Here is a 27,703-nt window from a genome sequence, read left to right on the forward strand (position 1 = left end):
TCTGGGCAACATGTCTGATGTGTCCTTGGGACATTGCTGCTTCTGTGGCGGTGTCCCTGATGTACGTCGCTTTGGATAAAAGTGTCTGCTAAGTGAATTGTAAGATTGTAAGATGTAACAAACAATGTTTCAGTTGAATTGACAATGATCAGTTTCAGATATGCCAAAAGCTTTTCCTTTCACATAGATGTTGACCTTGCTTGTAACATTAATTTATTATTCCTCTGTACATGTATTTCATCTGACTGTTTTCCTTAAAATGATGCACCGCTCTGTAAATCATTTTCATAATACTATACATTAGTTGATGAAAGAAACAATAGGTTTTAAATGTTTCATTAGATCTGTCTCTCAAAGTCAACGTAAGATGCCTGAGTCATCTGGCACACCTTTGAAAGGCACACATATTTAGGCAGTCATGGTAGTTGATATGATACGGCATCCTTGCAAAAACAGGAGCAAAGGCCATATTTGATCATAAATATAGGATGTTTGTTAATAGATTTTAACGCCTTCCAAGATAAATGTTTGTATGTGATACAAATATAACAGACTAGCCTATGTTTCTGTCATCTCAGGAGAAGTTTGTTCTTTTTGGTTTCTTTCAAATCCATACCAAAGATTTGCACTAAGATGACTTTGCACTTTTTTGTTTGCAACCCTTTAATAAATATAATAAAAAAACATTCAATAAAGACAAGAAAACCAGTTAGCTTTTTATCACATTTTATCATGTATGGTCATGAGTGGAGAGAGGGAGCCAGTAATGCAGCTGTATACAGAGTTCAAATCTTAATTTCTTTTTTAAAAAAAGGAGACAAACTTAAAAAAAAGAGAAAATTGCACTCAGCTTTACAATACCTTTAGAAATTAAGCCATCTAAAATTAACAACAACAACAATAACCATAGTAGCAGTCAACATAATAGTCTTACCACTGAAAGCAGGGGATGATTGTTTAGTCTGAATTCTATTTTACTCCTTGCTTGAATCTGATACCGGATAGTACACTGCTGTTATTCAAAGACTGTGTTACCTGGTGAGTTTGAAAAAAACAACAAAGAAAAACTTAAGGTTTTTTTTTTTAGGACAAGAACTGCTGCAAAACAGTTATCCTTTACTCTGCCAGATACACAAAGAAACCTGCCTTCAATGGGTAAAATATATTTATCTCCTGCCCTATACTCAAAACACACTTTCCTCAAGAAAGCCAACAAAAGCAGACAACCAAAAACGATCTTCATTGTCCATAAGAGGTGATTCAAACGCACATACTTTGCCCTTCTTCCCTTAACCCTGGGGTAGCTAAAATCACAGCCTATTCTAATGACTATTTATCATTTCTCAGTGTTTTCAGTTAAGCATGATCATAACACTAGAAAAATAACTGGCCAGAGACCACTTTAATCTACTATAAAGAAAAGCAGAGGCAAATACAATTCAGACTGCAGATTAATAAAGACATAAATGGATAGGAGAGAGGGTAATGTATGGTGAAAGTGCGTTCAACATATTTACTCTGGGAACTCTAGGCTGCTGAGCTGGATTTAATATTTAAATGAATGAATGGTGGAGGTCTCAGGGAGATGGGTAGTGGTTGGAGGGGGGGGATGGTAGTGGGATCAGATTTCCCTTTGGCTGCTCCCATACACACTCTCATCACTGTAGGCAATGTAGAGGAAAAAGTCCTCTTCGTGATGCTCCTGGAAGAGACAGAACGAAAAAAAACAAGACGTCAGAAGGACATTAAAGATTAAAGAGGCTCACTTTGAATATAAGAAGGCAAAAACGTAACGCAATACATTGACAAATACGCAGTCAGAGCACAGATTAGTGAGGTAGAAAATGAGTAAGACGCTTGCCTGGTACAACTGTCCCATGGTAGCTGAGGTGGGTGGAATGACGTTGTTTACAAAGAAGAAGAGAGCGTCCTCAGCCCGCAAGTGGATTCTTTTCCGGATGAGGAAATAAAACTGGCCCACTGATTTAAAAAAAAAGTAGACAATATTTGTTGTTAATGTAACCTTCTACACTTCCCCATCGTTGTCTGGAAACTTAAAAGGCGCGTTATAAAATATTTACCTGTCAGGTCGGAGGGGACAAGATACTTCTTCTTGTCCAGGTCTCCTATTCTGGCTTTGGGAGCTTTCTCCACAATAACCTGAAAAGATAAAGAAGAAGAATTACACAACATAACCTAAAAAAGGAAACACATTGTTCGCAACACAAAGGCATTCTGTGTTCAGCGTTAAGTAGTGAAACAAGAGTGTGTCGCCTTATTAAGAATAGGGATGTGAGAATGCACTCATTGATCAGTCAAGTGAGAAGGGTCATTTATTTAACCTAGGTATGTTGAATTATTAAATAAATCCAAGCATGCATAGTATATGCCCATGTATTTATTATACACAAAGAATTTAGACCTATCTAAAATAAAACTACTTTAATGCGTCTTATCTTTGGTCTAAAAATAGGACTTCAAAAATCCTACCTGCCAACACACCCTGAAGTAGCATTTCGTTTTAGAGAATAAATCATGAATTTTTTTTACTAGTCATTGTATTTTTAGGGCCAAGTGATTGGATGTAAGCTCCTACACTTGGAATATTTTCTAGTTTTCTTTGTCTTTAACCAAAAAGTGAAAAGGCAAACTAAGACACTTAAGTTTGTCCTCATGGATTGGAAGAAAAATAGTTTGTTTTTTTAATATAAATATTTACATTTAAGGATCATAATAATTAAACTGTTTAGTTAAAAATACATTTAGAGTTAAACACAACATATGACTAAGATAAATTGTTAATAATCCATTGTAAAGAAAATACAAAAGACAAAACGACGTAAACAAGTCCTGGTTGTTGACACATACTATTTTAAGGATCACTGCTGATGGCGTTACAACATACATTATGTCTTCTATCACAGTGTTGTTAACCAACCAGATGTTATATTCCTATCCGTATGATTTGGCAATAACACCGAACAATTGCCTAAAATAAACAGAAGAAGAATTAACTAGGTAGCTATAACTAGGTGGCCTCTTCAGTGCGGCCGAAATCCTTCTCGGTTCACCTCTAGCTAGCTCTGAAGCTAACTGGTGTCCTGTTTACTAACGTGGCAGTCAACCCGAGAGGACCTAAATGATACTTATATGTAACTGCAACTCAACAATATAACCGCAGATACATTTCCATAAGCGAATTCTTAAAATCAATACATCGAGCTAAATCCGAACTGAATCTTCGTACCCGTCAAATGGATAACAACACGGATCGTGCTGCGAAGCTAGAAAACCCTTTAGCTACTTACAGGCACCCTGTCCGGATACTTCTTCCTTATTTTCTCGCCTTCGGACCGCCTTTTCTCAAAGGGATGCTCCTCTTTGTACTGAAACTTCATCTTAAAGAGAGATGACAGACAACACGTCGGTCACTCCGGGGGTCGTAAGAAAGCGGTTTGTTCAGGGAAGGGCTGGAATCGCTGACACACACGACAAAAACAAACGATGCTAACTAGCGCTTAGCTCACCACAGCTGTTTTCCTAGTGCGACTGCGGCGGAGGGATACAATAACAATATGACGTAGCGGGGGGTGTAGTTCGATAGGCAGTCTTCACGTTATCCTTGACTACAGTTACCAAAGTCGTTAAGATACAATCAGCCTTAATTTAAGTTAAATGTCCTACTGTGAATAGATAATTTAAGAAAAGGTTGAGACGACATGATGCAATTTTCTTTGGAACTATATTATTTTGATCATCCGCTGCGCATAACGACGTAGGGCAGGGCAGTGACGAGGCAGCTGTCCTTGTCATATGACCGAGGCCCAGCAGCTAGCAGCAAGAGAGAGGAAGCCCGGAAACATGTCGGGAATAAACTGATCATTTGTCTTTAAAGATCAAGGCTTCTGTTAATCTAGGCACAAAGGCATTCAGCTGGTCCGAAGAAAAATGTGAAAAATTCTAAATATTATATAGCTTAGCTGTTTACTTCTTAACAGAGCACTCTGCTTCAGTGGGTTAATTGGCTAGAAGTTTATCAATTTCCACTGTTGCCACAAGATCAAAGAATTGAATACAAGGGACCAGATAACCCGTTCTATGGGAGAACCAAGGGGGAAGACCCACCCTTGATGTGTCATTGGCTAAGAAACCCTCCTAGCTTCAACATTTTGTATAAAAGCTGGCATCCTTTTAAGTATAAGTCCCCTCATTGTATGCTTGTAAAGGGTAAAGGCCCCTTTAGTTCTTGGGTGGTTGGCTTCTTTTACTGGTAATCCAGCACGGCCTTTTTGGCTTTCTGATCCATTAACCACATTATTATTACTCCCTATCCTAAGATAGCTTCACATCTAAACTACTGAATGAATACCCTTTCCTAGAAATAAAAGGGTCTCTATTTTATTTGATAATACATACATTTTGTTTTGTTTCCTTTGAAATAACTAACAGTTTAGGGATTTATGTTGAACTTCATCTCCTTGACTGAATCTAGTGATTGTATCTCAAAATCACCTTTTTATTCAGAGAGAAAAAAAATGTTACAATAACAAAAAGTGAAAGTGTGCATCTACTAACATATCGTACAATACATTCATGATGTTGATTAGGCCAGAGTCACAGTTTGTCATGTATGTGCACACCCTCGTGAAACACTTATTGAAGTTACTAACCTGTCTATTGCGCAACAGACCCACAGCACTGACTCACTCAGCTTACTTTGCTCATGTGATATCTGCTCCTAAATTCCCCTTCAGACTTCAAAGTCTTAAGGTGGTTTATGCCTAAGACCATATGTAGAGATACTGCATACATACATATTGTCTCTTATTCAGGCCTCAAACCAAACTGTACTCTTGTTCCTCTTTCGTTAACAGTAGATTTCAACAGAAGTTTGCGTTTGTAGAGATTGTAGTTATTCTGCTCTAGAAAAGAGTCAATAAAATGTGCTGAGTCATCTGAGGACTGAATTGTGTTCCAGTTCTTTTGTCCAAGCTCTACTTTAAAAGAAGAGTCATATCACCATTGTGGGAATAAATGATTCCTCTTCTTTGTCGTGGGTGACATCATCTCAAATAAAGTCTGCCTCTCCCACCACAAACTAGAATGTGATCATTAAAATCACACAATTTCACAGGGACGGCTCAGCAGCTTCAACTCAGTCCTGCCTCGTCAGAGACTGGTCAGACAGGGCCACATGTACAGTAACTTCTTGGAGTCTTTTATTGCTTCACCTAAGACACTTGGGATACAAGGACTTGTTTGCAAATGGTTGGAAGCTGTAAGATGAATTTAATAAAAAAAACATTTAGTATCAAGCTTTCCGTTTCACTTTCAAATAATCTTTAGAAGGAGGCAGATATGTTGTGAATTAAGTTATTAAATACCAGTATACTATAAGCCTGCAGCAGTACTGTGGCTAACTCCTGAAGGGGGAATACAGGGATATTTAAATACAGAAAAAGCTTCTACATGTAACAATGTGCACTAAGAAGATTTGCAATCACAATTTTTTATGTTCTGAAACTTAACTTAATGCTTTGACACATATGTATAGATCTATAGCTATGTAGATAATATGTTGCATTTAAATAATGTTGTGTGTTAGAGCCGACAGCTTGCCTATTTCTCCTCTCCGTCTCCCTCTCAAAGCAAAACTCTAAAAGCGCCAGCATTACAAAATACACAACTACTGTATGTTTTCTTAAGGAGCATTTTCATTTCAGAAACGGATAGTTTATTTTAATGTCTATTTTCATGTAAATGTTGACTTTGTGCAGATGCATTTTTATCTTTCAACAGGATACCGAGCGGACCAATGTAGTTTCCTGTCAGCTCACAAGATGGCAGCAGACTGTTAGGGAAAAGAAAAAAGTGTGAATCCATTCAGGCTCCTTCTCGAGTGAAGGAAGTCATCTGAACAGCTGCAAAAAGTGATGCAGTAAGTATGATTGCACTTTAAAAAAAAAACATGAAGCCAGATAATAACTGGTCGATACTGACAAGTGTTTTATTAGTAACACAGACCTGGAGACAGAGCCAATAAGAAGCCGCTGTGAGCCTTGACGAGACTGACATTGTTCAGAAGGCATTTAAAGAAGGAGGGTCTAATAGTTGAACCCTTACAGGAAGCGGAGCAGGTAAAAACCGAAGGGTGGGGAAGGCTGCAAATTTGAATCAAATACAAAACCAACTGCAACAAAAACAGAAGGGGAAAAATTAAGTGCAATTCCTATTTGATGAAATCAGAATGGCATCAAATGGCGAAGGGAGAGAATGAAATGTTGTGGTATGCAGAATTCGTACTATCATATATTATAAGAGAGAAACAATCAGATATGGAAAGGCGGCACAACAGTTCACGTATTGTTACAACCTTTTTTTATCTCATTTCTTTTCAGCCGTCTTTATCACTGAGTCCCATGAGGAGCTATGGGGAAAGAGTGACAGAGAAAAAATACATCAGGCCGGGCAGATTTGAGTCCAGAAATACGCCTGTGGATGGTATGATGCAAGCAGAAGTCCATCATTACACCGTAAAGTTGATCCGATCTTGTTCAAGGGGGGGGGGGGGAAATGTACCTCAGGAATTATTGAATCACCGTCGAGCTGTGAGGTCGATCTAAAAAGGGGGCAGTTCTTTATTTTCCCCTGCTCAGATGCTCCGAGCGGCTATGACAGGAAACTGATGAGTTGTCTGCTTAAGTGCAAAGTCCAGTAGCGATGGAGGAGAAGAAGAAATAATAATGTAATATTGTCTTTGTTGCTTTGCTGATTCTCCTCTTGCCCCCCCTCCCAATTGTCAAAAAGTTTAAAAAGGACTAACGAAGTCAGCAAGCATTCTCCTGACTCACTTACACAAGCTCATCTTCATACGAACACAGTCAGTATCAGGAGCGATAAGGCAGAGAGGCTCCGTTTTGTTTTGGAAAAAAAAAATACAAAGAAAGATTCAAGAAGAGAAAAAAAAAAAAAACAAGCTGGCTCCCCCTCCCCTCCTCAGTAGTTTTTTTGGGTTCTAATGATCCCGTACTGTTCTTCCCATGTTAGGCGGTTGCCCCAACCCCCGTGTCCTCAGGATGCGCCCCAGAGGCTCGCAGAGGGCTGGTGGGTTGTCTGTGTGGGTACGGAGGGCAGGAAGGAAGCCGGCGGAGAGGAAGGGGCTGGTCAACAAGCCCTGCCCCTCCCGGTTCAGCCAATCACCAGAGCCGGTGCTGGTGGAGGTTTCGACTGAGGACGGAGCGGACATCAGCGGTGAACCTGGGAAATAGAGAGTGAGAGAGGGGCGATCAAACATGTTGAAATTGTAAATTTGACTCTACAAATGTAGAATGTGTACACAGATTATTACCAGTAATAAAATAAATAAAAGAACAAAACGATAGGTGATCAAATGGACTTAAATCATGTTCTCCGGTTATAGCCATTAGCTTGCACCTCTTAATTAACCACATCTCATTTGAAGACAGCGTTTATATGACTAAGTGTTAGCATAGTCTATGTGCACTCATTCCAACTTCAGTATTCTTTTTACCTTAGTGCATCCAGCATAGGCAGCAAATTAAGAAGTGCTGTGTCACTAGGGTCGCTGAACCAGGACTTGATAGGTATTGCATTGTCTGGAGGGCAGAAAGTCAGTCGTGTCAGAGAAATGGACATGCTTGGGATTTTATTCTGCTGTGCTAAAGAGTCCAGTGTACTGATACTGCATTTACAATACAAGCCTTCTATTGAGAATTACACGCTCAGTTAGTCTACCCTCATCAAAGGCTCCATATGTACAAGATAAAAACTGGTTTCAGTTAGTTTGTTAAAGATTCATGTGCAAATACAAGCAGCTGATCAGACTTCAAACAATTGATATACACATTGATGCTTTAATCCTTTACACCACAACAGTAGCCAAGAACTTGTAATGCTACAATGTCATCTTTCTGTTGGTAAGTTACTGCTCTGCAGTATGGCCCTGGGACCTGAAATTGCCTTTTCATTTAATTACCCACATACAGGACAGAAATTGTAGAGCGTTAGTTGTCCTGGAAAGTTTAGCCTGTAGCATGCAGCTCAACTTTGTCTAGCTCTATGGGTAGCATTTAGGGTCAAACTTTGTGCCAACATAGTGCAACTGAAGCTAGTTCTGTATGTAAGAACTATTCAAAGTGTAATTAATGGTGGTTTACTTTTCTTCTTGACAGCATGCTTATATTTGAGCTAGTGCTACAGCTAACAATTTTCACAATTAAACAATTAAAAGAGGAAGTGGAAAATACTTATTTGTATTTGCCAGAGTCCATAACAAACTACACATTTTCTTTGAATAACAATTCTTCAGCCTTCAGCCCAATAGAATTCTTTATGACTGTTCCTGTTGTAAATGTGGATGACAGAGACACAGGGAGTCAGGCTTTGAGTCTTACCTGGATGGCTTCGATAAGCACCAGGCGAGTTGTCCAGGATGACGATACTAGACAGGTCATCGTGTACTACAGACAAGTCTTTAATATAACTACCTAGATCCAATGTACAATGCTGGCAGGAGAGAAACAACGACAAAGTCACTGACACCATCAGGAAAGGACAAAGAGCCCGAGCAGTATGAGCGTCAATGAATGCTATTCAAACAGACTTTATGATAGTACCTGTCTGTAGTATCTGCGTTTCAGGATGTTCCTGTTGTTGTCCAGCTTGTCCGCCACTGCTGAGCCATAGATCTCCATACTGGCTGTGAAAACCACCAGCTCATACCACTGGCTCACCTGTTCACACACACAGTATAGATGAACACAATAGTATGAGTTACAAAGGATCATTATCCAAAGCAAATAAAGTTTGATGACATCAGCTAGTGCAAGAGCGCGATACAATAGAGGATAATACGTGATCCCAACAAGAGTCAAGTTAACAGCATGCTTCTGTTTCTTTTCATAATGATCTGGGATATAAACACACACACAGTGACACTGATCGCAGACTCACCACTTCTAAAAAGAAGTCGACGTGTGGCCTTTTATGTACGAAGAATCTGACTGGGTGTTTGTCAATGACGACCTGCGCAGATAAAAGAAACAGAAGCACCCAGCTCATTTAGACAGAACGCTTCAAACGTACATGTGTTCAAATATTCATACGTGCGTCTCAGAGCCCGTACTTTAAGGATGAAGTCTGGCGGTGTGCCAGGTCTCACTGTGGGTCTGAGGACCCCATCGTGGTGAGAGTGGATCAGCGTTTCATCCAGGTCCAGAACCAGAATCTTCCTCTTTACTGCATCTAGAGTTCATCAGAAAATATAGACACCTGTGATACTCGAGTCAGTACACCAACATGCACACAATAAAACAGGTTAGTGGCAGGCAGACAGGATGTAACATAGGAAATGTGTTTACATACCCTGTAATAACATGGTTACAGTCAAATCTGCATGTATATGAAGCAGCTCAGGGATAAGACTTTTCATCAAACCTTAACTTTCTTTAGACCATAATTGGTTTTCACGAGTATAGAGATGACAACAACTTGTACAGGAATTACTGCAACACTAAGAAAGCTGCTGTTTGCCTAGTATTGTGCTAATGTTCAAAATCTGAGTTACAAAAGCAACATTCACGCAATTAGAACAGTTGGAACTGATTCTGTTTTTATTAAAGGGCATCATAGTTTGTACAGTCTGAGCAAGGAAACGATCATCACTGAATTCAGTTTGCAAAAAAAGTGATTTTTTTTTAGAATAAATACAGCAGCGCAAAATGTAAGATTACACTCAGGTGTATACATCTCTCCTCACTCCCCTACAAGAGACTGCATTCACTCTTCCATGAAAAGAAGAGAAAACGCTCTTAAATTGTACAGACTGCTGAACGTCAGTCTCTCCGTAAGACTTCATGTTAAAATTACTTTTTATAACAAACTGAATGGAAAGGAATCTGTTGACTCCTTAGAATGGACCTTGATCTCCATCGGAGGTCAGCGTAGTGAGATTTAAGTAAGGTGGAACTGAAATGCAATCCTTCCTCTAAGTCAAGAGTGTGCTTTTCAATGAGCTCTCTATGAGCAGGAGAAAAGCTCAGTCAGCTTGAACACACACACACACACACACACACACATACACAGCGGACCATGCTGGTATGTGTGTGCTGCCTGCAAAGCTTTACATTTCCTCTCCACTTCCACAACATGAAAGCATGTAACAACACACAACATGGAAGAGTCAGAGCAGGAAACTTTTTTTTGGTACCATGTTGAGCTGATTCTGACATTTTCCTGCTACCTTAATTTTATTTGTTCTCAGTTCCTTTTAAGGGGGTTGAAAGCTGTTTATAAAGCTCTGTGGCTAACCGTCTGAGGCCAAATTAGCCAGTCTTTTAATTCTAGCCTTCTGGTTACGGTCTTCAGCAACAGTTTGGTTTGTATGATGGCTTTTTTAGAAAAGGCTTGCTGTGCAGTTTAATCTAAAAGGTTAAGTATAATTCATATTTTGACGTATTTATACCACATTTCCTGTTTAATAAAATCAAAATCTAGCCTGAATGTTGCAGATGTGGCTCTTGAGGTGTTTGACTTTGTTGCATCATTCAACAACTATAACACTCTGATACTTCACTTTACTCGTTTTATCAGCCATCATGGACCGATCACAGATATAATAAGGTGTGCTAGTGTTTGAGGATATTGGCTGATTAGGTCTGTGGGATATGAGAAAAATATGCAAAGTGTGATAGCATTGTTCAATATTGAGATATGATAAAAAGTAAAGAGTGCATGTTAGTTATAACCAACAGTTTACTTGTCCATCTGCTGTTCTTAATGGTCTACATAATAACTGTGCTTGCAACGTGTTTCTCCTGAATCCTAAATACATTTAAAAATAAGTGTTTTTTTTCCAGAACTATATTTGCACCCATTAATCTAAGGCAGGGGTGTCACACTCATATTGGTTCACAAGAGACCCCCTGAGGGCCGGACTATTTTTGTCAATGTCAATATGTCTCAACACATGGATGGAAAGACTTTTATATGATTTATTTTTATCGAAAGATCCATTTCAAATTTGAATGGTTTCTGATGACTTTATAAATCTGCAGAGACAGAGATAGAACAGAATAGCTCTGCATGTTGTGTTTTAATCTAAATTCAAGATCTGTGTGCGTCCGCCGACAGCTCAGTTCTGACTTGTTAAACTTCATCACTCAGAAAGCCTGCCTGCATTGATATGTTGTCACAAACATACAGAATGTCTTTAATGCAAACATTATCATCATCAAGTTATTCAGTGTCGGGCATTATGAAATGATTGTTAACAAACCAACGTGAATTTATCTTTCTGCGCTCTGCAGTCTGATCAGGTCTTTGTGCAGCTCAGTGAACTCAGTAAATCAACATTTAAACTTGGGTTTGAGCCCTAACAGTACGTTCTTCAACATGTCCATACTATCGAGATCCAACTCTGTCACTGACTTTCTTTTATGTGCCATGAATCTGTGCCATCTCCTTGCATAATTCAATAAAGTTTCCTCTGTGTGATCAGACAGCCTGTGCATTATATCCTGTTGATTAAAATTGTCCAGTCCAGTTAAAATTGGGTCTTTTTTTAACAGTTGGAAAAGAGCTGGTGGTAAATATGCAACAATGATTATAATTGATGTCATGCTAATACTTTTTTGTGATCAGGACAACAATTTCACCTCTGAATGACCTAAAATAGTGAATCTGTAAATAAAGTATATTAATACTGATTAAACATCACTGTTTTTATAATAATTAACGGTTAAATCTGTCGGCATGTGTTCGTCAGACAGTGGAACATCACCTTCAACCACTGTGAGTCAGATGTCAGGCTTTAAAACGACAACCTCAACAGCCTTCACCAAGACTGAGGCGAAAGGAGAAAAGCGACGGGCGGACAGTCCGCCTCGACCCAAGAACAGGAAATGTCTCAGGTTGGATAACTGCTCTCCCACTGTCAGTCACTGGGCTTGACCCTGAGAAGCATACATTTTGTCTGCATGTGTGCGGACGGTCCGTAACGCAGGATGGGTAAGTGTTTTTTTTTTAACTGTACAAGCTTCTCTTCGTGGCGCACTCCAGGAATAAAACTCTGTTATAACCAGCGATACATGTCTCACATTGGTTAAGATTAGCAAGAAAGTGATTGGAAGTGTGGACAGAATTGAACTCCATAAGAAAGAGGGCGCCGGGTGCAACGGTTTGCCGGTGGTTAGGTCCTGTTAAAATCATGTAACTTGCAACTTGTGAGCAAATAAGACAAAAGAAATACTGCTCCTTCCATCTCTTTTTAATAATAATAATTTATACTTTATTGACCCCGCGAGGGGAAATTCGTTTTTTACACTCTGTCTAGTTAACATGCTACACAAGCATAGGCCGAAAAACACACATGCACAAACAGGATCCTATGGACATGCACTAATGGAGAACTAATAAAGAATTAAAAACTCTGCATCGTGTGTTCACCTCTCTCTTTTTGGACATTGCGTTTGCTGAGCTAACGTAATGCAGCAGCAGCACAGTGTTCGCGGCAGCTTGTCTTTTTCAAGGATCAAGGATGTGTTATGGCGGATTCTCATATTACACCAACGATGAAAATGTGTTTAACTACCTGCAGCACATGTAGCAGAGCATGGTCCGCACTACAATTGGTTTGAATGTAAGATGATTTTAAACATTCTTTCATTATGACTTTTTTTAAGAGAACAGAATTCTGAGTTGTTTTGTCATAGCAGCGCTGCACATTTTATAAAGAAGATGTCTATTATAATTGTTAGTCATAAACTCCATACATCAGCTGCCATATCTTTAATCATAAGTGCCGTTGCTTTCTGACAGATGTTAATGTATACTGGCAGCAAATGACAGACAAAAAGTTCACTGATATAAGGCTACATTTAATTTGTAGCCAGTCATCTAATCCACATTACAAAATATATACAGCCATGTGTCTAAATTTCCAGAAATACTGGTAAGGAAAGTCCCTAGAAAGGAATCAGGCTGAATGTGTGTTTGTTATGTTGCTGATAACTTCTTAACACTTCTTCCTTGACAGACTGGTTTAGCTCATACTCATTTCTACATCATAAAAACCTTATTGTAATGTCTCCTTTCTGTTTAGTATCATAAAAAAAAAACATGCCCATGTAGAAGAATACATTAGGAAAGAACAGTATTTGCTTTACAGCCAACAAACATGCCATCATGTACTCACTGAGTCTGTTTCTGGAGATAGGTGACAGGGGCAAAGTGTCGTATCGCACCGTCTGATACTGGATTATCTGCAGATGAAGGAAGCAAATGACACAGTTAGAACACATCAGGACGCTGTTTATCACACTGAAAATACAAAACATGGAGCCATAATGAAAACCATGGAAAGGCTTCAAACATATTGGTTCTTTTGTTCTTAACTTGGAGTACATATGGAAATAGGGAGATACATTTTTGATAAAATGTGCATCTCTAATATAGCATATTACGTACAAAGGCCAGTGTTAGTGTTGTTAGCTTTACAAGCATAAAGGAAATAATCCAATTTGAAAGGGGCAACATGGTTGAAAAATAACTGAACTCAGGACGCTTTAAAAGTTATCTTTTTTTTTATGCGTTTATTTAAGAGATAGGACTGTGGATAGAGTCAGAATTCGGGGAGAGAGGGGGGAATGACCTGCAGGAAAGGAGCCACAGGTCAGATTCAAACCCAGACTGCTGCTTGGAGGACCATAGCCTCCGTACATGGGGCACGCTTCACTGACCGCTAGGTTATATGTGCCCCCCAGCTAAGGACGATGTGGACCAGAAGTACGGCTTCTAAAACGTATATTTGAGTCTTCTCTGAGAGGACCAAGAAGGACACCGCACTGAACAACTGAAAGAAACTCAGTCCATCCCATGACTTCCTTGCTTTGCTCAGAGACAATCTTTTCCAGTCCTGCTCTCGCCCGGGGGCTCTGCACTTTTCTTCACAAGGCTATTTTTATCCCCACAGCTGTCGGTGGGTGTCAGTGGAGCATGGGGCACACATAGAAAGGGAGACTTGCAGGGTGACTTTGACTGAGCCTTGGCTGCCTGCTACCTTAGCCTCAGACAGGGGCCTCCCCTCTGTGTCCCCTCCAACCACTGCCTGGCAGGGTGAGCTCGGGGGAATCCTATTGGTGCAAGCAGCTGCAGGGCACCACAGGGGAAACCTCACCCTCAAGGCAGAACTCTGCACCTCCAAGAGCGTCCATCTGGACCTCAGGCCTAAACTCAGACTGACTAATTTTCCTTCTGATTAGTGCTATAAGTGATATTTCAGTTATTTTGCTGCTTTTACCCAAGCAACAGATGAAATGTTTCTCTTTAAATGCAAAGGATACTGCACCCCAAGGTGTCCTTGATTATGAACTAATGGATGCTGTTGAGGCCAGAGCCATCTAAACCTCCATACATTCCTCAACATAGGTTCAAAAAGTCACTTTTGTTTTAGGTAAGATGTTCACCTGATGCTAAATTTTGCAACAAATGGTAAAAAGAGTCTTTGAAAGCATCCCTGTCGCTATCCTTCCTTCTTTTAGTACAGGGTTTACCGTGGAGCAAATACTTTAATTTAGATTGCTGAACAGACAGCTTCTAAAGAACTACTGCTATTAGGAAGGTGTCCATTGAAATAATGTACCCCCTGCAGCTAATCAGAATTTGGTATTCACCCAGGCCAAGGTTTAATTATATGTATGGGACAAAGCAAGCGAGTTCTAGTTCTACAGACGCTTTAAGATGTGAAGGTTGCAAGATTTTAACTCAGAAAGAAAATAAGTTTGTTATGCAAAGGTTTACGCTCTCAACATTTAAATTATTTAAAAAAAAAAGTTTTCACCAAATCACCTGTCATGATTTACGATCATCTACATTCCACTGCTCTATCCATAAGAAACTGCAACATCATAATACTTTTCTCTTGCATCAAATAAAGTAAACAACAGTGCTAAACTGTTAGTGAGAATGAGAGAAACAAGAGAGAGGGAGAGAGAGAACAGTACACTCTCTGTGCTGATATAATCCCTCTCACTTCGGCCACAACATGGACTGGACAACTCACTCTCAGGCCCCGTTCACAACCAACAAGTGTTGCCGCCGCACAATAAACTGCAGATAAATACCGATCAGTGGGTTCATTACAACACGCAAGGCACTCCCCCAAGCTTTGACAGCTTGATACGGTACTTGAGTCAAAGTCCACCCATATAACAACACGTATGTCTATTAACATCGAGCAGCACCTGTGTGTGTTACGTAGTGAGAAGCAGGTGGCTTTGGTTTAGTGTATGTGAGTATTTGTCAGCAATCTTTAAGGTGACCTATGATTTTTTCAGGCTGTGTTAGGATGAGGACGGTTTCCTCTTTGTTTCTGTGAAATGAGACATTCAGTCACATTATCAATATCTAATCATACAAAAATAAACACCTGGATTGATAATAATTCATTATGACCGAGGTGACAAATAGTATGTAAACTAGTTAACAAACATACAAACTAATTTGCAACTATTTGAATGCTTTTTTGTTGTTGTATTTAGGTCATCTATCAAGTTAAATGCAAAAGTTTAGATAAAAGATAAAGGTAAGATAAAGATAAAAGATGTGATGAGCAGGTTGCTCTATTTTCTAATTCACTAAATTGAAAGTATTTTAAAATGGCCTTTAGATTTTGTCAATATATCAGACTGGTATTCTGAAAAATCACTTTCACTTCTTGAGACAATTTCTGATTATTTGAGTAACAACACATTGATCTCCTTAATGATCAACTTAAAGCAGATATTCTTTGCAATTAAAGACACATGCTTTGACACTCTTAGCCACAATATGGTGAATATAAAGCCACTGAAATGGGCACTAATGATATTTCATTTAAATGAGAGGTTGAGGTTAAACTAACTTACACAATTAGATATCACGTAAAGATTAATAGTAAAGAAATGGATAGATGCACACTAAGAGGGAAATGTACCACACAGGTGATCTGAGCATCTCTGTCAGTGAAGATGATGTAAAAACCTATGAAGGTTAGGTACAGGTAAAGCATGGAAACGTGGAGACTTGCTCACACAACAGGATCAAACATCAAACCTCTCCTCACCGTTCGTAGGTGCTTCCTGAGGATGTACATGATGAAGCCCCATAATCTCGACGTTACGCCGAGAAAAGTGCGGATGCCAAGTAAACATTGCCGGGTCTTCAGCATGTTGATGAGCCCGCAAAGACCCCACAGCAACCCAACTTCAATTATCTCTTGGTAGCACGCTTTAGCCCGAAGTTTTGGCTCAATTACTGAGGGAACAAGCTCGCTAGTGATGTTTAAAATCAGTCTTTAGCCACAGCCGCCAAACTAGCAATTCAAATGAACCAGAGGCCAAGCAAACGTGTGAGTACCTCGCTCTGCACACTTGTGGCACAATTAGCATTAACTTAAGTCCATTCGCATTGTAGCTACAAAAGACAAATGTGGACGTGGTCAAAAGGAAAGCTGCTGCACGACGGCTACTGCTGTGTGGACCTTAGCACGCAGCTCGTTGACAAGCTAGCTCATGAGCTAGCTGTGCACCGACTAACGTTAGCTAGTAGCAACCGAGCTACCGCTAGCCGCTCGACAGGGTGACCACCTTGAACCTAGGACAAAAATACCCCCAAAAAACTGTGGGTACGCTGCTTGTCAGGCACCGGTTCAATGTGACTTCGTCCTGTGCGGCGTAAAAAGAGAGGCAGCTTTACAAAAGTTCCTCAAAGTCCAACCGGCCCCGGTTAAATTCAGTTTGTAGTCCAGTGGAAATCCGGAATGAAACTGCGAGCCGCCATCGCCGCCTTGCCGTCACTTCCGCGAGGAGTCTGTGGGCGCGCGCAGCACGTCCACGTGGATGGAAAATAAACAGACGTGGACGAGCAGAAGAAGAGGACTGATTAGTTTGTTTGAATTAACCGCTTAAATGATCTTTATCAATATTTATTCAGATACTTTCTTGGTGGTTGGGGCGCAGTTACATTCTTTAGGTTAAATATTTGAGTTGCGCTTTCATTAGTGTCAATAAACCTTTTGATGCAGCTGTGGTGTTAAGTTGTAAAACAATACAATATGGAAACGTAAGCAGGTTGTTGTAAACTTGTTTTTTTGCACTGTATATTTTTAAATAATTGGCCTTTTAAAGAATTAGTTAAACAAAAACCCCCACACCACTTAACATGAAAACAGTGGTGATGTATGGGTAATAGTATTATCAATCAATCAATTTTTATTTGTATAGCGTCAACTCAACAAGTGTTATCTCGAGACACTTTACAAAAAGCAGGTGAAATACCTTACTCTTAGTCTGTTAACATTACAAAAGAGCAGGTAAAAAGACCTTACTCATTGTTATGTTACAAAGATCCGGCCTATCCATCATGAGCACTTTAGCAAAGCAGCAAATAAGCTCACATTGTTTTACTGCTGACTGACCTACTTTTCCCGAAATCCCCAGGAATATAACATAAACATATATAATATAGACTTCATTGTTATCAACAGCCTCTTTTAAAATCAATACGTTATTTGTGTCCTTGCCTTTATACATTTTATTTTATTTTTCTCAATAACTGTCAATTCAGTTAAGTGTTACTGTAACATGGGCGGTTCTAGGCAGGGGCCGACAGGGGCCAGTGACCCTGTAACAGTGAGCTTGGTCCCCCCTGTGGCCACCCCTCCAAAAGGAAGAGCCATCCTCATAACACATACAGTATTTGACTCAACAACCGGACTCACAATCTAGTATAAAATACTGTTACTGAAACAAATATAAATCATGGTATTTTATGATGTGTGGTATTATTTGGCATAATATATATATTTTAAAGTGATCATCTTTGTCTATTTTTCACCTGGGTTTAATGTTCCCCTCTGACTAAACAACTGGCCCCAGTTTGGCCCCCTCAGTAAAAGTGGTCTAGAACCGCCACTGGTGTTACAGCATGCGTTTCATAGGTTAAAAAATGTGTTTATTGTATTTTCTGTGAATTTAAAAACATCACTATATAACGGCTTCACAATACAATAACTGCAACAAAAAAAACATCTTTCAAAATCAAAAAGTATGTTATTAGTGCATATTCATACATGTAAAACATCACAAATTTGTCAATTAAAAAAACACAAAGCAAAGAGTGGATTATAGCATATACATTTATTCAATAAGATACAAAAACAGATATATCTTGGCTGGTAAGAGAAATAATGAAAACCCTCTTTATAGTAAACATGATACAGATTTCTTACAGATATCATTCTGTATTTTTAAAGCTCTATAAGGTGGGGTTAAGGCTTTGAATCTTGGAGTCCAGAATTGGTAGGACATTAAAATATCCAGTGGATTTTATAACCAAATGCTACACATCAAGATCATCATCAGGGTCCTCCTGATCATAGTCGTCGTTGGAATCCGGCTCGTAAAGAATCCTTCCAGAACCTGGCCCGGAGTGGAGCAGAGCAGTTTTCCTGTGAGAGAAAAAGGGTTACACCATTAAAAGGTGTTTGTAAAAGAGAAACAACAAAAAAATATATGAAAAGTGTGGAAAAGTTTCTCACTTCTCTTTGCTGAAGACAAAGGGAAGTGCAAGTTTCTCCTTGGCTTTGCGCTCAGTATCTGACAGTCGAAGATTGAAGGTCAAGTTTGCTGTTGGATCCAGCTATGGAAACACATAAAAAGACTCTTTTCAGTCCTGCAAGTCTAATAATAATGATGATATTGGTCAGATTATGGTGCAGCTGTATTCATTTGGGTTATATTGCACCTCCTTTTCCTCTGTGGGAGTGTTTTTAGGTCCAAGCTTGCTCTGTACTGTGACTGTAAAATCCTTGTTGATGTTAAAAATCTCCTCCTATGGACAAAAACAAAACACAGTTATCAATCCTTAAAACAGTGCAGGCAGCACAGAACAGCAATCTTAACATAAAAATCTGCGTACATCTTGCATAACTTTCCCAGATTTTGAGCGCTTGGTTATCTTAGCCACTGCCTGGTCTCCATTCATCCCAGGTGCTATGGTGATGACTGAAGTAGCTAAGTGGCATACACTTCCCTCAGTCCCCTTCTGATGCATATCAGCATGGAGCAGAGCGATAATAGCTCTTACAGCTCCCCCTAATGAAAACAAAGAAAAGAGCCTCCTCATAGTAAAATTACTGCAAAGGTTTAAAATTCTACCTTACTCTTAAATAAGACTGCCAAATTATTTAACTTGACAATACGAGTCTGATCCTATAAAAACGTGTCGGCAACATTTGCTTGTCAAGATATCAAATCAGAATGATTGATTTTTTTAATCACCTTTTCTAAGTTGGTGAAGAGTCTTGCAGACAACAATCGGGCTGTGGTGTCTCAAGATCCACGAAAGAGAATCGATCACTAAGGTAGCAGGTCTTGAGTGTGATGATTGCTTAACCAGATGTGTAAGTTCCTCCAAACAGAACTGGTGAACTGTAAAAGCTGGGTGATCAGTCCAGCCAAGGGGGTCTGTGTAAGCATTGTGAAAGTGTACCCTGAAGTGACAGAAACACAAGAGTACATTGGTTTGTGTGTATGGTTATGTTTTAAAAAAAGATCTGACTATACAAAGAAGCTAAATGACTTCAACCAATGTTTGAAGACCTTTTGCTCTTTGTTTTGGACATTGTTTCCGCACTAGTAGTTACCTATCGATGGCTGATCCTTTCAATCCATCCTTCAGCTCTTCCTCATCGACTTCAAAGCCAAGGACATGGACAGCTTCCTCTCTGCATACAGAACATAAATACAGGTATGTTCTTATATTTGTTTCTTAACATATTCAAAAAGCATTCCTGGTTGATAGCACGTACGTACAGTCGAAAAGACTTTTAATACCTGTTTAAAGCAGCATTGATGAAGCTCTTCAAGAGGTGTCGACCAGAACATCTAATGGAATCTACAAATGAAAAGATAGATATCATGACTACAGTAAGCTAAACTGTGCTTCATTTACAGGTGACATTTATTTTATAGCACTAAGATATAGTAGTTTTAAAGAATTTACCTTGAATAATAACAAACCCTCCAGCGTCAGCTCCTTGCAATAGTTCAGTCAACATGGTACTTCTATAGGTAGCTTTAGCTTGTTAGCATTACTTACTTCTGAGTTACAGCATATTCAAACGAATAAACCATAATAGAAACATGTATTTTAAACTGCAGAAGTATGACACCTCTCAAAGTACCGAATAGAGAGCACCTAATGTCACGTTAATATATATTTCACAGAACAAAAAGCTCTCTGCCTTATCCAGTGCAGCATGTTTCGGTAAATAGCGTGTTTGGGGGGTATACTAATGAAATTACTACATTTCCCATGATGCCAGAAAGCTCAACGAAAAAAACTGCGTGGGAAATGTAGTTCAGCGGCGTGCACGGCCGGTGTTTGCCGCCCAGGGCGAGTTACGACTCGGTGAACTACGTTACCCAGCATGCCTCACGCGTAGCACTGCGCTGGCTGCCTCAAGAGGTTTGTGCCGCGCACCGTGCGGAATAAAGTCAAAACTCCCGTCGTTTTTGTGCTGCACACAGCGAAGAAACGAAGACTACTGGAGAAGTTCCCAGTATGGACTAACATGAGATAGCATTCGCGACATGCTGAGGGAGTTTCTGCCATTTTTTCCCCCCACGAATGGTTATATAAATGTAGTGACGGAGAATAGGGGGGCTTTAAGTGCACCACGTTAAGCAACAGAGGAATTAGTATTTTGTCAGGCTAATATCGTTGGTGTGGCGACAGCTCGGGCGGTAGGTAGGCAAACGTTAGCCCTAGTAACGGATCTACTCGGACCTGAAAGTGGACTAACTAAAGGACGAGGGTTTCGTTGGATCGCTGCTGCTGATTTAAAAAGTTGCCCGGCGGTGAGGTGCAGCCACGCCGGGGGGGAAAGGCACAGCGCGACGGCCGCTACTCTCCGGCTAGCTCGCCTGCTGCTGCTTCTGTATCTGGACTCGAGGCCTTGTTGGTGTGGCGACAATGCTCGACATAATGTCCGAGCATCAAGGTATGTTTCATGATTATCAGACTGTTTAACGAAGCAGCAGCTCCTGTGTTAATACATGTTGTTGTCCGCACTGAGATCGCTAAGTTATGCATAACCTTAGTGTTGCGTATGCTGTATTAATAACACGACGTGCTCTTGACCAACTTCTGTTCTGCCCTTAATATGTCAGAAAAGTTATTTTAAACTGTTTTCTTACATATTGCATGGTAAATATCGCTAATTTAATGTGAAGTAAGTAAAATAAGCTCTCTGTTTAGTTAACGCGCGGATCCACCTCATACCTAACATTATCTTACAACCTTAAACTAAAAACACCTGCAATGTGTCAGCTTCACCTACATTTAAAACCTCACTCAGCCACATTATCTCCGTTTAATATAGACTTAAATGTGAACGCTGACAAGGTTGTTTGATGTAAAACATTGCTAACGGGAAGCTAACTTTTTGCTAATCAGCCCTCCCTGCTTCCATTTCAAAGAAGGCTAGCGTGATTAGCTGGTTAGCACAAGTTCAGATCGTGATTAACCCCACTATGTGTGCTTAGTTTAAGTGCGGGGAAGATAAGCAGCGCACTATCTCCGCGTAGTGAGGAACTAATGTCAATTCAAACCCCCTTTTTTGCGCCTTCTTTGTTTCTGTAAACGACATAACGTGTTGTGTTAGCGTCTCCTCTAAATGTCAGCTAACATTAGCAGGTAGCATTCAGGCAGCACAATATGACTAGTTTAAACCTTTGTATTCAAATAAAAGAGCTCTGTTGACTACATTTTTTTACGATGCATAGTATTACTATTAACTTTAACACCAAACGACACTCATTTATCATTACCTGAAGCTTATATATTCACATTTTGTTTTAAGTTCCGATGGTGACAAAGTGACACCGGTTGCGGTTGTTTGCAGACTTTAACATATCCGAAGACAAACTTGATTATTTCTCCGCTCAAATAGTTTAAATTTAACTGTCTGAACTCAACATGACTCAAATATAAGGCCACCATGCTCATTACATCTGGGATGGGCAACTTTGGTCACAGCAAGGGCCACATTCATGTAATTTTCTCTGCCAGAGGGCCACATTAAACGATTACAAAAACTATTATCTCTCAAATTTAACTCAACATATACCAGTGATTATTATTATTATTATGGACATATTTCTGGTTTTCATGATTTCATGGCAGATTTCATCATGTTTTCTCAATGTTTCCAAATAATTGACGTGTAAAAATTGACCTGAGGGCCACGTTGAGAGTTGATGGGGGGCCGCATGTGGCCCCCGGGCCGCCAGTTGCCCACCCATGCTCATTACTAATAACTCAGATTAAGCCTTTGAGCAGTAAGGTTTGATCCACATGTCCCATTACACCCCTATGCAACTGTGTGCTAATGAGGTTGAGGTCCTTGTAAAATGTCTAACTTTTGAATTATATATTTGTTTTTCTCCCAACAGATTCACTTTTGTCGTGTAAAACGGAACCTTTGGTAAGTTCTAGAAATGTTATGTTGAATTAAACATGTTGGTCGTTAATCGAATAGCTCTTTGTGTGGATAAGCTGCATTCGCTTAACCAGAAACCTTTGTGCTATCTGTAGCCCCCAGAGAGGAAAAAGAGGACTGTTGAGGACTTTAACAAGTTCTGCAGCTTCGTCCTGGCATACGCTGGCTACATCCCCAGTTCAAAAGAGGTAAGCTGCAACAAATGACGCCATGGATTTTAAGAAAGGATTGTTTGTGTCTGTTAACAGGAAAAATATATCTCAATGTTTTTTTTTTTTATGTCTTGCAGGAAAGTTCTTGGTCCCCAACATCATCAAGTTCTGCACACAGTTCAGGGTTGTCAGCTGATGGAGGTGGTGGAGGAAGCTGCTCAACAGGCAACACTTGGGCAGATGGAAGCTCTGACATCCACACCATCCACACATTTGTCCGTAAAGCCCGGGCGAATAAGGGCAAAAACATCCGCCGTATGCACTCTGATAGCACTCTACTGGACAAGATGCGCCTTAAAGACTCCTTATATGAGAGCCAGGCAAGCAGTAAGGCAGAGCGGAAGAAGGACAAAAAACTTAAAAAGTTGTCGCTGGGTTCTGCCATGACAGCGGTAGATAGTGGCAGCAGCGAAGGCGAGAAAAGAGCACGCATTAAACGCAGCAAAAACTCAAAACAGCCCAAACCTAAGAAGCTCAAAAGTTCAACTGCTCAAAGCGAGACAGACTCTGAGGCGCGGCACTCACATGCAGAGGTACGACCTGGTAGAGACGAGCTGATGGGACACGGGGGCTCCAACTCAAGCGTGCGGGGGTTGGGGAAGATGCAGCCGGATGAGTCGATGAGGGAAGCAGACATGAGCTCCAGTGAGGGTGAGACATGGATCGCAGATGAAGACATTATGGTGGAGTCAGGTATAACTGCTTTTGTCCTTTAAAGTCATTTATTAAGAAGTCTCTGCAGCACACGTTGACATTTTTATTACCAAATTCTTGGATTGTTTTGTGCGCTGCCGACAATTTATTATAACACACATCATTTCTTAACACTGTTTTCTATTCTGTCTACACAGGGGATGATTCATGGGACTTGATCACCTGTTACTGTGGGAAGCCCTTTGCAGGACGACCGATGATCGAATGCAACCAGTGCGGCATATGGGTGCACTTATCATGCGCCAAGATCAAGAAATCCAACGTTCCAGACATCTTTTACTGCCACAAGTGCAGGGACACGAGGCGGTCGGGAAACAAAAAAGACACTTAGATATGAAGAGGATGGGAGGGACATTTCGCACTCCCCCAGTTTTTGCTGTCCTCCTGACACTTGTTTTCTTTGATGCCTACAGCCAAAACAGCCTAAATTATCACCTGGATGACGACTGTATTGTCACTTGTTAGGATTTCTTTTTGACAATCAACCATTCTTATTTATCCCTCACTTTCTTCTTACTTTTCTTTGGCTACAGAGAAGAACTGGACACAAGGCAGCAGTGGCGATGATTTCTTTTTAATAATAAATACCTTCAATAATTGGCTTTCTTGTCTTAGATTGTGCTGTTAAGGTGAATTCTGGCTCATTATTTCTTGAGGATAGCGACTAATCAGTTACTATTTTTTCTTTTTAGTGACTCAAGGAATTCCATTTTCAGTTTGACTTTAAATCAATGCAAGTTGTCAAAATATAGAGTTGAAGAGCGGGAAAATGTCACTCCTGTTATTTGTTTAGAGGTTTGTCATGATGCTAGGTGGGCAGCTCGTCTGATTTCTATTGTATTTTTGTCTGAGTTTGCATTTTTCTTTTGGTCATCAGTGATGATCACTGAACTTAAAATGTAGAGATACTCTAGAGTAAGTGATCTTTGAGTTGATCAAATCTGTCTAAATTGATTGTTAAGCATCTAAACTGCTGCATTTCAAATTGCACACAGACAATTCTTTGGGCAGTGCACTTTAAAAAAAAAACAAAAAAAAAAAACCCTATTACCATTCCCGGTGCGTTAACGGATGGTACTTCTCAGAAGTAGAGCTGCGGCTAATTAAATCTGAACTTGGTTAGCATGTCGCTGTATACTTTCATGATTGAGCGCTTAATGTTTCTGCCTGTCTGGCTTGTTTAATCAATCATTGATAGCCATTTTGTTTTTACCATGAACAACATTTACATTGTTTATTTTTGTTTCATGTGTTTTTTGTTTTCCATGTTCATCTTAAATGAGGGGGTAATGTTGCTGTAAGACTTGAGGTTCAGCAGTGCTTTACACTATCACAGTGGCTCTGAGGCTTGTTTATGAATGGTTGTACAAAAAAGTATTTGTTTTTCTGTTTCATGTAAACGTTTATTTCTTAGCTTTCTGAGAGGCGGGATTAGAGATGCGCCTGCATAAGAGAACGGACGTAAGATTGTCTCACCTTGAGAACAAAGTTTGTAGTGTACAGAAAAGAAGTTGAAACCGCGTAGGTTTGCGGCATTTGTTTATGTTGTTTGGTTTTACCATGTGCTTTTTTTTTTCTTTTTGTTGGTGGGAGTGTCGGTAAGTCTCCAGTAGCAGTTGCACTCTCTCTATGACTTTAATTCTGTGTACATATCTTGTTCTTTGACAACTGTACATATGTGAAAGTGAAGAGAGAAAATACCCGAGCAAAATCTATATTTTCTGCAGTCTGATATTGTTTTCTTTAACTGTAGCTTGAAAAATAAAAGTCTTTGGGAACATAACAAGTGTAGATAGACCTAATTAATTTTGTAGAAAAAAAACAACAACCCACAAACATTTATTTTGAAACCTTTATTGAAAACGTTGCACACAGGAAGTGCTTGTCATGTTTATCTTCCACCACTAGAGGGAGTAGGTCAACAGGCATCTCACTTGTTAGCGGCAGTGAGTTAAATATGAGTTCATGAATAAATATAATGAACATGAAACAAGGATTAACACCGAGGAAATGTGTAGTATTCAGTTGTTGTCTTGTTATCTATTCTCTGAATTCTTCCCAGTCTACATCCGGTTCATCCTGGAACAACAAAACACAAATGCTCAGTTTTTCATTTGTCACCATAACTACTTAGCCTTTAGTTCTCATTTACACTGTACTGTTACACTACTCTTTTAGAGCGATATGCTTAGATTATAATAATTGATTTGCTTAGAAACAGGTTTTTAGAAGGGTACATTTCTCCAATAAATGTTTAAACAGTGTTAATCAGCACTTCAAAGCGTCAGTATAGCCTCTATAATTTAGCTTAATCAACAGTTTTCACACAAGATTTCCTCTTAAAGGTCACCTTTCGGTTTCTGGAACTGGACATTTGAAAGCTGCCGATGGAGTCCAGAGGAGCAACCTTCCTCCTGCAGACAAGGGGAAGGGGGAAAGAAACCAGTCATCATTTGGACGAAGGGTTACTTTTGACGCAGTATGCACACTTCTCCATCACACTGTATTAACTTTGTATCACACATTTCATCATTAGAATCAAAAATGTAAACTTTGTATTTCATTTTTGAACTCAAAAGCAACAACATAAACATCTTATTACATCTTTAAAATAAGAAGAATGGATTTTAACTTAAATAACACTTCTGTGAAATTCACATCTGTTATTATTATTTTTTACATACTTTATAAATCCCTTAGACCAACATCCATATTATGACTCGTACCAGGACTTGAACCAGTGACCCTATGGTTCCCAACCTAAGTCCCTACAGACTCATCTACTGCTGCCTCCATGTGCCTTCAGATCTACTTGACACAAGCTTTCCATCATTCGGGCCTCACCTCTTTTCATTTGCCTTGCGGTTGTACTGGTATTGGTGGATCTGACGCTGGGTAAAGTTTTCTGTTGGGTCCACAAAAGTCTCTGACCGAGACTTATGGACGTCCAAATCCCTGCTCATTTCCCCAGCATCACCCACAGAGAGGTCTCCGTCGTCTGAGCGATCAGGCAGGCGAGGGAACAGATCATGGTCCAGCCTGTTCACGTCCTGATAAGGATAATCAGATTGTAAAACGTCACACGCGCGCACACACACACACACAAAATGCTTAAAATACCTGCAGAGGATCTTTTCAGTGAGTTGAAAGGATGTATAGATGCCTACCCTTTTGTTTCTGCTTGGCAAAGCAGCAGCAGAAATTTCCTCCAGCAAAACATAAAGAGTCAGGAAAGGTAGCACACATCTGGATGAGCATCTGCAAAGAAAAGAAGGGTCAGTGAAAGCAACACAAGACAGTATAGATTATAGACATACACCATGCTTACCTTAAATCTCTTTCTTTGTGTTTTTCTGTCTTACAGGCCGGTTCAAAGGTTGGACCTCTTCTGATCTGTTGCCCACTCTGTGCAGGGTAGTATATGTACCCATGCATATAGGGTGGGTTTATATCATGGGCTGGCACCAGGGGCTGTTTAGGCTAAGTGTGTGTGTGTGTGTGTGTGTGTGTGTGTGTGTGTGTGTGTGTGTGTGTGTGTGTGTGTGTGTGTGTGTGTGTGTGTGTGTGTGTGTGTGTGTGTGTGTGTGTGTGTGCGCGTGTGCGTGTCCTTTTGTGTGTGGGAGCATTTGTGGTCTCAGACATGCCAATTACATCTGCTGCCCTGTCTCCACACACACACACACACACACACACACACACTACACGTACACACACACACAAACCCCCCCCCCCCTCCCTATTCTCTTTGCTGCCTGATTTGAGGAGAATTGGAAGTGAGATAAGGTCATTGTTGTTGTAGCTTCTGTTTACAGGCTTGCATTGGGGTGGTGCTGTACATGATCTGCAGGAAGCTGCCTCCATGAACATGTCTTTAATATCTTCTTATTTGAGTTATAGGAAGTTTGACAATTTGGCTCGACAATATTGCTCATATCATTATTTAAAAAGAAACATTGGTTGGCTGTGGAAACGCAAGCAAGTTCAGGGTTTACCGTACCAAACTGTACTGAACCAAACCAGAGTGCTTGGTGGAAACAGGGCTTTTGGTACGGTACGGTACAGTACACTTTATTGTCCCCTCTGGGAAATTTGTCTTGGACTCAAAGTGCTGCCAAACATTCAGCTGCTTCCACTAGAATCAATAAATAAAAACAATACAAAACACATCCACATGTATTCAGAACACAGGCACATACCAATGCAAAACAAAACAAAA

At 40.0% G+C, this 27,703-nt stretch overlaps 4 protein-coding genes and 1 long non-coding RNA gene across 5 annotated transcripts; 1 reads left to right on the forward strand and 4 right to left on the reverse strand.

The window, feature by feature from the left end:
• Nucleotides 1–709: 709 nt before the first annotated feature.
• gabarapa (GABA(A) receptor-associated protein a) lies at nt 710–3,552 on the reverse strand. Its single transcript, XM_061030987.1, has 4 exons — nt 3,309–3,552; nt 2,082–2,160; nt 1,862–1,980; nt 710–1,702 (listed from the first exon to the last, which is right to left on the reverse strand). Exons 1-4 carry the CDS (start codon nt 3,396–3,398, stop codon nt 1,622–1,624), a joined length of 369 nt encoding a protein of 122 aa, XP_060886970.1. The 5' UTR covers nt 3,399–3,552; the 3' UTR covers nt 710–1,621.
• A 2,429-nt stretch (nt 3,553–5,981) lies between these two features.
• Nucleotides 5,982–16,870, reverse strand: ctdnep1a (CTD nuclear envelope phosphatase 1a). Its single transcript, XM_061031020.1, has 8 exons — nt 16,121–16,870; nt 13,214–13,280; nt 9,146–9,264; nt 8,974–9,045; nt 8,637–8,753; nt 8,415–8,526; nt 7,532–7,616; nt 5,982–7,257 (listed from the first exon to the last, which is right to left on the reverse strand). Exons 1-8 carry the CDS (start codon nt 16,223–16,225, stop codon nt 7,197–7,199), a joined length of 738 nt encoding a protein of 245 aa, XP_060887003.1. The 5' UTR covers nt 16,226–16,870; the 3' UTR covers nt 5,982–7,196.
• Nucleotides 16,871–18,175: 1,305 nt separating this feature from the next.
• Nucleotides 18,176–20,360, reverse strand: elp5 (elongator acetyltransferase complex subunit 5). The gene is made up of 8 exons (XM_061031490.1): nt 20,062–20,360; nt 19,893–19,953; nt 19,703–19,783; nt 19,338–19,549; nt 18,976–19,151; nt 18,802–18,888; nt 18,596–18,696; nt 18,176–18,505 (listed from the first exon to the last, which is right to left on the reverse strand). Exons 1-8 carry the CDS (start codon nt 20,114–20,116, stop codon nt 18,397–18,399), a joined length of 882 nt encoding a protein of 293 aa, XP_060887473.1. The 5' UTR covers nt 20,117–20,360; the 3' UTR covers nt 18,176–18,396.
• A 191-nt stretch (nt 20,361–20,551) lies between these two features.
• On the forward strand, nt 20,552–24,089 carry phf23b (PHD finger protein 23b). The gene is made up of 5 exons (XM_061031010.1): nt 20,552–21,061; nt 22,515–22,546; nt 22,657–22,749; nt 22,851–23,466; nt 23,625–24,089. Exons 1-5 carry the CDS (start codon nt 21,034–21,036, stop codon nt 23,816–23,818), a joined length of 963 nt encoding a protein of 320 aa, XP_060886993.1. The 5' UTR covers nt 20,552–21,033; the 3' UTR covers nt 23,819–24,089.
• A 1,236-nt stretch (nt 24,090–25,325) lies between these two features.
• LOC132958284 (uncharacterized) lies at nt 25,326–26,870 on the reverse strand. Its single transcript, XR_009666746.1, has 4 exons — nt 26,655–26,870; nt 26,332–26,537; nt 25,838–25,901; nt 25,326–25,566 (listed from the first exon to the last, which is right to left on the reverse strand). It is a non-coding gene; the product is annotated as an uncharacterized LOC132958284 (long non-coding RNA).
• Between the last annotated feature and the right edge of the window lie 833 nt (nt 26,871–27,703).

The sequence above is a fragment of the Labrus mixtus genome, chromosome 23, assembly GCF_963584025.1.
Source record: "Labrus mixtus chromosome 23, fLabMix1.1, whole genome shotgun sequence".
Taxonomy (NCBI): Eukaryota; Metazoa; Chordata; class Actinopteri; order Labriformes; family Labridae; genus Labrus; species Labrus mixtus.

Excerpts from the sequence above, each read along its gene's own strand:
- gabarapa (XM_061030987.1), bottom strand. The coding sequence starts at position 3,398 with ATGAAGTTTCAGTACAAAGAGGAGCATCCCTTTGAGAAAAGGCGGTCC. Across the intron at positions 1,981-2,081 it reads TGTCCCCTCCGACCTGACAG|TGGGCCAGTTTTATTTCCTC; the intron begins GTAAATATTTTA and ends TTTTTAAATCAG. Across the intron at positions 1,703-1,861 it reads CCATGGGACAGTTGTACCAG|GAGCATCACGAAGAGGACTT; the intron begins GCAAGCGTCTTA and ends TGTCTCTTCCAG.
- ctdnep1a (XM_061031020.1), bottom strand. The coding sequence starts at position 16,225 with ATGCTGAAGACCCGGCAATGTTTACTTGGCATCCGCACTTTTCTCGGC. Across the intron at positions 13,281-16,120 it reads TCAGGAAGCACCTACGAACG|ATAATCCAGTATCAGACGGT; the intron begins GTGAGGAGAGGT and ends CTTCATCTGCAG. Across the intron at positions 7,617-8,414 it reads TGCTTATCGAAGCCATCCAG|ACAATGCAATACCTATCAAG; the intron begins GTAAGACTCAAA and ends TCTGCCCTCCAG.
- elp5 (XM_061031490.1), bottom strand. The coding sequence starts at position 20,116 with ATGTTGACTGAACTATTGCAAGGAGCTGACGCTGGAGGGTTTGTTATT. Across the intron at positions 18,697-18,801 it reads CTCCCACAGAGGAAAAGGAG|CTGGATCCAACAGCAAACTT; the intron begins GTGCAATATAAC and ends GTGTTTCCATAG. Across the intron at positions 18,506-18,595 it reads TTTGTCTTCAGCAAAGAGAA|GAAAACTGCTCTGCTCCACT; the intron begins GTGAGAAACTTT and ends TTTCTCTCACAG.
- phf23b (XM_061031010.1), top strand. The coding sequence starts at position 21,034 with ATGCTCGACATAATGTCCGAGCATCAAG. Across the intron at positions 22,547-22,656 it reads CGTGTAAAACGGAACCTTTG|CCCCCAGAGAGGAAAAAGAG; the intron begins GTAAGTTCTAGA and ends TGCTATCTGTAG. Across the intron at positions 22,750-22,850 it reads ACATCCCCAGTTCAAAAGAG|GAAAGTTCTTGGTCCCCAAC; the intron begins GTAAGCTGCAAC and ends TATGTCTTGCAG.